The sequence below is a fragment of the Gekko japonicus genome, unplaced genomic scaffold, assembly GCF_001447785.1.
Source record: "Gekko japonicus isolate JY-2015 unplaced genomic scaffold, Gekko_japonicus_V1.1 scaffold1400, whole genome shotgun sequence".
NCBI lineage: Eukaryota > Metazoa > Chordata > Lepidosauria > Squamata > Gekkonidae > Gekko > Gekko japonicus.
This window is the reverse complement of record NW_015166462.1, coordinates 162,093-171,926: the sequence shown is the minus strand read 5'-3', so window position 1 is coordinate 171,926 and position 9,834 is coordinate 162,093. Positions and strand designations below refer to the sequence as shown.

General features: G+C 48.6%; 1 protein-coding gene across 1 annotated transcript in view; it reads left to right on the top strand.

Annotated features, from left to right (window-relative positions):
* DBP (D site of albumin promoter (albumin D-box) binding protein) overlaps positions 1-9,834 on the top strand; it is an 18,784-nt gene that overhangs the window by 2,316 nt on the left and 6,634 nt on the right. Inside the window, exon 2 of the mRNA XM_015412063.1 lies at positions 6,011-6,346. Within this exon, the coding sequence (XP_015267549.1) occupies positions 6,011-6,346 (336 nt within the window). The remainder of the gene's footprint in view (positions 1-6,010; positions 6,347-9,834) is intronic.

Sequence of the window (9,834 nt, the reverse complement as noted above, 5' to 3'; positions counted from 1 at the left end):
TGGTGGGGCGGGGGAATCATTGCGATTTTTGCTTGGTGTCCCCCCCCCCTAGGGATTATGTGGAGGAAGGGCTTGTATTTTTGGAAGGGCCCCTGCTAGGGTAGAGGGCACCCCAGTGCAGTAGGCAGGCGGACATAGGTTGCAGATGTGCCCTTTGCGCACATCTGCCCCCCCCCCTCCGTGGGATTTATGTAGGCTCAGGGGGTGTCTGCATCCCCCTAGGAGCAAGTGGGAACCATTCCTCTGTATGGGAGAAGGTAAAGGGGTATGGGCTGGAACACCTTAAGGGAGGGAGGGGATGAATCCAGCCAATGAGAACTCAGGCCGTTTCTGCCGAACTTGAACCTTGCTTCTGTTTCTTGGACACCCTGTAGTACAGTTGGATGCTGGAAATCGGTCAGTGGATAGTGAGCCAAAAATGCTATTTCGTTCATTACAGTGCCTTGTGGTCCGGACATCCTTGCAACAACCCTGCAGAACCTCGTTTGCTGTTTGATTCCATTTCACAGATGAAGGAAACTGAGGCTTGAAGCATAGAAGTTTCTTGTAAGGGTCCCAAAGCTAGGCCAGGATTGTGTCTGGCCTGTTTAAATCTAGCCCTTTATCTGCATTGGATGAAGCTGGATTGTTTTATTTAGATTTGACGTTTATACTCTGGTTTTCTCCCCAGTGGTGACCTAAAGTAGCTTACAACATTCTCCCCTACTCCATTTTATCCCCACTGCCCTGTGAGGTTAAGCCAGGGGTGGCCAAACTTGCTTAATGTAAGAGCCACGTAGAATAAACATCAGATGTTTGAGAGCTGCAAGACATGAACAGATATGAGATGTTTTTATTGGAAAATATGCAAATTTGCTTTTTATTAACATTATAAATGAGGCTGCCAAAATAATAACACAAGGGGTAAAAGCAGATATTGATAATGATATTTATTTGTCCAATGATATTTGTTTGCTAATGATATTTAGCTTCTCTAGCTGTCCTGCCGAGAGGCACACAATATGTGTGAAAGAGCCGCACGCGGCTCCTGAGCCACAGTTTGGCCACCCCTGGGTTAAGCTGAGAGAGAAGGTTCAAGTGCAAGCAAGCTTGTGTGACAGAGTGGGGATTCGAACCTGGGTCTCCCAGATCCTGGTCCAGCATCATGCTTACTCTGCCGTGCCTGAATGTAGCCATGGTTGGAAATGGGGAAATGAACTTTTTGAAAAACCAGTAAGGTTAAAAGTCAGAATCTAAACTAGTGTGAAGGCTATGCTATTCTATTTACTGTATCATTTACTGGCATTCTATTTACTGTATCATTTTGCACAGGCTTATTGTTTTACTTTCAGTAAATATTATTTGCTGTGTCATTTTTACATAGGCTTATTGTAGACTTTCCACAGGATTCTGATTCTGCTATCCTTAATGCTCTTGAATAATTCTCCCTCCCACTGTGTCCTTTATTCTCACAACAGACTGTCAAGGTAGTTCATTATTAGTCCCATTTTACAGGGGGAAACTGAGGCTTGACAACTTCCCCAAGGTTACTATAGCAACTCTAATGGTTGGCCCAGGATTTGAATCGGCATCTGACAGCTGCCAGTTCCCCCAACACTCTCTGTTCTCCAAGCCACTGTGACATTTTGTTAGAGGTGCATTGAAAGAAAGGGAGGGGGGAGAGAAAATGGCTGGGGTAACAGACTTGGACAGCAGTTTGGGGTTGAACGCCATTGACAGGTTTAATCTGTGGGGCGTTGTGGGTGACTCGCCCAGTTTCGGGGCGCCAGGCTAGAGTTGCCACAGCCTGTCAGCTGGGCCCGGACTTCCCTCCCACGTGTCCGGGCATAGTCAGGGCTCAGGTATGGAATGCCACTCCCAGAGCAGCCTGGGCCTCGTGTGGCATCAGGAGAATGCTGGCCCGTAGCTCTCGCTACACCTGAGACCAAGTCGCAGCACTGGCAGGAGGGCGAAATTGATTGAGTTAGAACTGAGACATCGCCGTGAGGGCTACAGCCAGAGGTTTGGGGGGAGAGGGGGGAGAAAAAGGGGAAATTAGTGGACGGGAGACATTTCCTGGGACCTTGGGTACAGGAGCTCAGGCGTGTGGGTTCACAGTGGCCACAGAATCTGAGGAGCCAAGATCTCCTGGGTTTTTCCTTTTCCCAAGCTGACCCTCAGTTTGACCTTGGGGGGAAAAATCAGTGCCTCGTGTATGCCAGCAGTGAATGAAGATAGATCCAGGTAGTCAGCCGTGTTGGTCTGAAGCAGTAGGACAAATTTAGAGTCCAGCGGCACCTTTAAGTCCAATAATGGTTTATTCAAGGTACGAGCTTCCGTGTACACACACATTTTTTCAAATGGGTCTTTGAAAAAGTGTGCATGCACAGGAAAGCTTGTAGCAGTGAATGAGTGTGCCACCTAGACCTGCCCCGAAGGCGGTGAATGCCCCCTCTATTGCTCTGCAGCTGTTGCCTCACCAGGGCCAGAGGGATGGCGGAGAGCCAGAGGGATTTTGGGGGCAGATGGGCTGAAAAGCCTCTGCAGCAGCAGGAGAGGCCAGTCAAGCGTGTGGCTGAGCAGGGGTCAGTTGGGGTGAGGCTGCTGCTCACGTTTTGCTGGCAGACGCGGCGGGAATTGGGAAAGAGAGGAATGGGGCCCGGCGGGTTTAATCAGCGTCCCCTTCCCCTGCCACCTATGTACTACGGTAGCCGTCTAACCCACCAGTCTGTTTCTTGCCTGTCTGCTCTTTTTATCCATCCTTCCACATACACAGCTATCCCTATAGACTGTGGAACGATGCATTTATATTTATTTATTTATTTATTATTTATATTTGTATCCCGCCCTCCCCATAGGCTCAGGGCGGCTTACACAGCATATTGCCGAATCATACAATAAAACAGTAAAAACATTAAAATATTAAAACCAGTTACACTCATAGAAAAATATTTGGTGCTCCTCTCATAAAAAGCAAGATGGCCGTCTCCTAAAATATCTCATCCAAGTGCCCAACATCCAGATGACCCTGTACCCAAATTTTAGTCTACTGTTGCCTACCTCAGGGCTTGGAGCCACGGCAGCGTACGTAATTAAGAAATGCAGCCAGCACCCAGTCCAGAGAAGTGTCAAGCAAAAAGAAAGTGCAGTGTGAAAGCTCATGCAGGTAGAGAGAGTCAGTATGCTGTAATCGTGAGAGTGTCGGACTAGATCGAATCCCCGCCCTACCATGGGACGGCCGCACACTCTCCACCGAAGCTATTTCACAGGGTTGTTGGGGGATGAAATGGAGGAGATGAGAATGCTGTCAGCTGCCTTGGATCTCCACCAGCGTTCCCTCAAAGCTGAGTTAGTGTGAGCTAGCTCACAGTTTTTTAGCCTCCGGCTCACACATTTCTGTCTTCGCTCAGGAAGGATGGGGCTCCAGAGCAAAGTAATCTATGCAGCAGCCAAATCGCTCGCTCACAACCTTAATGCCAGGAGCTCACAAAGTAGAATTTTTGCTCACAAGACTCCACAGCTTAGAGGGAACATTGGTCCCCATGGGGGGAAAAGGCGAGGTATAAATGAAGTTTAAATCAAAGAAATGATATTGAGAGAAGGAAGGCGTGCTCTCCTCTTGCTTTGCCTGGGTTGCTCGGGGCGAGGCTCCAGAGACTGGCAAAGTTTGGTAGCTTCCAAAACGGCCGTGGCCCATCGCCCCAACAGCAGTGTCATTTCCTGCCCTGTCAGATGCCAATCATTTTGATTGACTTGATCTACAGTCTGCCTTTCTCGCCGAGATTCAAGGTGGACTACCCAGCCAAAAGCAATGCAGTAAGAGTACCATAATACATACGGCCAACATGTAATACAACCGGATCCCAAAATCAGAGAAATTTTCTATATATATATGATATATGATATAACATGACAAAACCAGATCCTGGATTGCAGCAGTATAAAATATGCCACTAACCAAGCAATGAAAACTGCTCACATGGACCTGCACTGCGACCCAATTCTCTTGATGAAGAAGAGCCCTTTTCTTCCGGCAGCCCACAGAGGGTATCCAGGGACACCTGGAATCCTGGACCCAGCAATGTCCGAGGTTTCATGAGATGCACACAGTCACGTGCGTGCAGAGACACTCTTGCTGATCTCGCAGCCATTCTCTCACTCCTCACCTCTTCCGTTCACCATTTTCCTCTCCTACAATAGGCTCTCTTGCTGTTTCACACATACGAAACCCTCATCGTCCAGCTGTGGTACTAACCAAAGTTCTCACTCCCAAAACTCCACATGAGTAGTACTTATGGTTGCCAGCTCTGGGTGGGGAAATACCTGGAGATTTTGGGGGTGGAGCCTGTGGAGGGTCAGGTCCAGTGTTCCCTCTAAGCTGAGTTAGTTTGAGCTAGCTCACAGGTTTTTAGCCTCCAGCTCACACATTTTTGCCTTAGCTCAGGAAGGATGGCTCCAGAGCAGACTAATTTATGCAGCAGTCAAAGCTCCTGCTCACAACTTTAATGCCAGTAGCTCACAAAGTAGAACTTTTGCTCACAAGACTCCACAGCTTAGAGGGAGCGTTGGTCAGGTCCTCAGCAAGGGTACAAAGCCATAGAGCTCACCCTCTAGAGCAGCCATTTTCTCCAGGGGGACTGAGCTCTGTAGTCTGGCGATCAATGATAATAGCGGGAGATTTCTAGGCCCCACCTGGAGGGTGACCACGCTAGACCTGTCCAGCTAACTCAAATGTATAGTCTTCTTTCTCTCTTGACATTTGAGTTACTGTTGTGCTAAATGTGCAAACACAAATTCTTAAGCTTCCAAACAGATTGCTAAGTGGCTGCGGCTCACACTCGCCTGTTGCTAGGCACCGTTCTGCAGAGAACCCAGGAGCTGGGCCTACTCCTGTGATCCCAGCGCAGGCACACGCTCCTAACTAGGCCCAGGATGGATTTGGGGCAAGGAGAACGTGTCACTCAAAAGCTCTGGTTTTGTTTTCAACTCAGCAAAATCTCCTTTGGGTCTTTTCATTTCAGAAACGTAAAGGCAGATTAGAGGGATGCAAAGAACTGGTATTGGGGCTGGAGTTTTATGTTTAGAGTGAATTTTTCATTCTTAGAGGGATAAATTTTAGCAGCGGGGGGCTTGATCCCTTAGTTCTCCTCCCTGGCTGTATCCTGCGCTATTATATATGCTGTCAGCTCTCCTTGAGCTACCTTTCCATCACTGTCGGGTTTCCTCCACTTTGGGGATTTAGGCTGTAAGGCCTTTGGGGGCAGAGGCCTAGTCTTTTGCACATTTTATTGTTGTTGTTTTTTTGGAAATAGAAAGTTTATTAATATTTTTTCAAAAAAGAAACATATAACATCAAACATCAATAGGAAAGGCCTAATACATTTTAGATTACTTCATGAAAAATGAATTTTTTTGTTGATATATAACAAGCAGTGTCCTGGCCCCACTGCTGGACCTCCTGATGGCACTGGTATTTCTGGCCACTGTGTGACACAGAGTGTTGGACTGGATGGGCCTTTGGCCTGATCCAACATTGGCGTCTCTTATGTTCTTATGAAAAGCAATCTCATTATTGTATGTGTTGTACTTATACGCCACCGTTCTCATTTAAGTATTTAGGATGGCTTACAAGAGTGGGTTTTCACGCTACAAGAATAAAAAATGCATGGCAAATAAAAGCAGTAAATAGAAACAGCTATAGAAATAAATTCTGTGAAATATTTCAAATATACATTGATGAGGGAGTCATAAAGAAGAAATGTTATCAGTGAATTATGCTATGATCTTTCTGGAAGCTCCACTGCTCTCTGTCCGGCAAGTCTCAAACTGATTACATCACAAAATGTATGGGAAAGTGTCAGGCCTAGCTGTAGCTCCCTAGATTCAGTGTAATTTGCTCTCTTTTTCCTTGTCAGATCCCACTAGATCCCCATTCTTACCACAGAGATCCCATCTCCTGTCTCTCACCCAGTCAACCCTTTAATCTGTTTCTTCATCTGTTCCCCCCACACACCTTTCTGTACTACCTCAGGTGTGATCAAAGAGAAGGAACGGAAGATGGAGGATGACCTGAGCATCTCACGACCCGGGCACTGCGCTTACCTGGGTTCCCTCCTGTGGGAGCGCACGCTGCCCTACAACGAGATCGAATACGTTGACTTGGATGAGTTTTTGCTGGAAAATGGCTTGCCTCCAAGTCCGGCTCATCAGTCCTTCTCGCCAGGCAGCCAGCCCACTGCATCGCCTTCCAGTGGGGTTGTGGTGGACCTTAGCCGCCCAGCTTCATGCGCCTCATCATCTTCAATCTGCTCCTCGTCTGGTGAAGGCCTAGTGGGTAGTGATTACGACCACCACTGCAGCAAAACAGGTAACTTGTGGCATCCCTTTGGAGGGGGAAGGTAGTGTGGAGAAATGTATATTTTAAGTCTTTTAAGTATATCTAATATGGTAAAGTGGGAAACTGACAAACACGGGCATTAGGTGCACTCCTCGGGGAGCAAGTGTTGGCTACAATGCCCCATTGAGCATAAGCTGAGGATCTCTGCATCGTGTGCAAAGTAGTCCTAAAGATGCAAGAAGACAGTCTCTAATCCCCTTAGTGGTTTCAGTGGGGAAAGTCATGGTGTAATTTCCTTTGGGTTGCTGGAGTCAGGAGGAAACTTTAGGTGATATGCGCAAAACAAAGCCCATTTCTATATAATTATTTTGTCATTTGAAGTTTAAAAACAGACTTAAGGGTTTTGAGTGAGAGGGAAGCGGTTGCTTAACCATTTCCCTGCTGGGTTGCTCAAAATCACAACCCCTGGAGTTCTTGCCCTGCCGTGGGACTCCAGTGTCCCTCCGTGAAGGAGGAAATCTGCTTGGGGAGAGCATTTTGAGGAGGCAGGGAAGGGGTTAGGCACCTTCCTTCCTTCCAACCACTTCTCCACTCAAAGCTGTCCAAAGCTAGTTTTCACTTGTTCTCAAAGCCAGGGCTTCCTTGCACGCATTTGCATGTAATGTCTAGTTTCCCCCTTTGCTTGCCTAGCTCTCTTTCTCATGTCTTGGGGGCGGGGGGGGGAGAGTAGAGTTTTTAATCTCAGCCTGGTTACAAGTCGTACATGTCCATGCAGATAAGAGGAGGGAACCGGTATCTGGTGCAGAAGGCATCGTGGTTAAAGCAGAGTTGTTGGAGCAAGCTTCTGGTCTTTAGGGCTGCCCAGAGAAGGTGGCACCTGCCTCAGTATTGTCTGACAGGGTCTTCCAAACCGCAGGCTGTCAAATGGGACGGCAAAAAAAGCATTTTCTCTGCCCCATCCACAGCTCTCCTTCTCCGCCCCTGCTCCCATATGCCAGCCACATACTTCTCTCTTCCTTGTAATCTTCCAGGCCTTGGCAAAAAATGTTGATTTTTTTTCTGTTCCACTGTTTCGAGTTGTACTAAATTATGCAGATTGTGCTACTCTTACTCCAGGCGCTAAATGTTCTTTATCGCCATTGGATACTAGGAGATTAGCACTCAGTACCCTGCTCACTAGGGCAAAGCCATTTCTAGCGCCTTCCCTGGCTGCAAAGAATAAGGGCAGTTTCAAGTTTCCTCCCTGGGAGAGAATGGGTGGTTTTTAATCGCCTCCTTAATTGTAAAGAATAAATATAGCTGTTGGACCAGCCATTGGTTGCCTTTTCCTGGTGGCTGGGAGGGCTGTTTTATAGGCCCCACCACCAATTTGTTGCTGAAATCATTGTCTTCCTAGTCCCTGTACTTTCAGAAACTGAAAGCAGTTTTTTAATCTTTATGGATGTTAAAACAAATAGTTTTAATCCCCCTCCAGGTTTGCTGAAGAGAGATGTAAATTTCTAGCTGCTCATTAAGCTAGGTGCAAATTAAGCTAGGAGAGCCAGTTTGGTATAGTGGTTAAGAGCAGTGGACTCTAATCTGGAGAGCCAGGTTTGATTCCTCACTCCTCCACATACAGCCAGCTGGATGGCCTTGGGTCAGTCACAGCTCTCTCGGAGCTCTCTCAGCTCACCTCACAGGGTTTCTGTTGTGGGGAGAGGAAGGGAAGGAGATTGTAAGCGGCTCCGAGACTCCTTCCGATACTGAAAAGCAGGGTAGTGAAGGGTAGGCAGGGTATAAAACCAACTGTTCATCTTCTTCAAATATGTAGGATTTCAGACACCTCCCGCCAATGCTATTGTGTTTGTATTGTAAGGGTAGGGAGGAAGGGGTTTTAACCATTCGTAATCATTGTAGAGAACATTTGTAAATACCGCAGTAATTTGTGTGTCTGTTTTAAACTCCTGAGTTTAAGAGACTTGTACTTTTGAGATGACTGGACAAAATCATATTGCTGATTTTTTAAGGGGGTCTGGTTTCCGTATTCAGGGTGCCAAACGTTTCTAACATCCATTTTTCATTTCTTGAACACGTTATGAGGATCCCCAGAGCTGACACGGCAGCTCAAATGACTTCAGGTTGCAGTGATCACGTTTGAAGTTCCTGACATTTTTGTGTGCTTGATTTACACTGGAAGGGCAGAGGATACTTTCCCCAGCTTTTATGGGGTCTGGGGCATAGCAAAATGCAATGTTTTGATACTAGCTACCAGTGTTCATTTTTGAATGGCTGTCTCTGGCTTTTGTTCAGAGTTGTGGGGTTGGTGCGGTTGGATAAATCACCAGAGAGGAAGAGGGTTATTGTGAGCCATTTGGGTTTTGTCTGATACACCAAGTTGCAAGAGCAGCATTTGTGGTTATGCAGGGGGAAAAAATGGTGGACAAACAAGGTGTGTGGACAACTTGGCTCTATCCTCTCTGAATTATTTTGAGGCCTATAAGATCTTGTGCAGTTCGAGGATTCCTGGCCTGGATGCTGACATCTAGGGAAGCTATTTTTACAGCAGCTGGCAAACCTGCTCCTCGCTGTATCTCCCAGTTGTTCCACGGGGAACTCCTCCTCAAGCTAACAGTGGGCAGCACAGATAGATCTTGGCGATGTTTCACAACAGGCAATCTAAAAAGGAGGGGGTGTTCTCCACAGATACAGAGTGCCGAGATTGGGCGCTCCTTAAACCACAAGGATGGCCTACATGCCAGTGGAGAGCTTTCCTCCTCTCCCTCCACTCACCTCCCTTAACAGTGCCATTCTGTGCAGAGTGTCTCCAGCCTGAGCCAATGGAAATGAACGGGGTTAGGCTTGAATCATTATAGGACTGTACAGCCCTGGCTCCCAACCCCACAACTTCCCCCTACAAGGTATGCAGTGTTTTCCAACGATATCCATCTCCTCCTCCCGTTTTCCTAATCCAGAAACCTGGACGTCGGTCTCCCCCCCACCCCCCAAAATATACTGTGACTGTCAGTCCCGGATAGAGAACTCGGGCCCTCCTAGGAACTCGATCTTGCCCCAGTCCTGGACCCTTTGATCCCACACAACAAGGCCCCAGCGCTTCTGGTTCCCTTCTCCTGCAAGCCAAGGCAGGAGTCCCGGATCCCCAGGAAGCCTCCCACCAGTACGCGCCCCCCCCCTCCACCCGCTTGCGGAGGGGGAGGCGCTGGCGTGGCAGGGCTGCGGGGAATCCCGTGCTTTTGCGCGAGGGCCGGCCTGGCCCTCGCCTGGGAAGCCCGGTGGGGCGGGCGGGCGAGGCGGAGGCAGTCTCGTGTCTGTGCACGGAGCCACCCGCTCCCGCTCACGTTCCTCGCCCTGCTTCTGCGAACACATGTCGCTCGGCTGGCTGGCTCGGCGCTCCCTCCCGCGGCCAGCTGGCGGCCTGCCGCCTTCCTCGGCGCAGGGCGGGGCCGCCGGGCACGTGGGGCTGCGGTGTGCGAGAGGCGGCCGGAGGACGGGCCGGGCCGGGGAGGGAGCGCGCCGCCTCG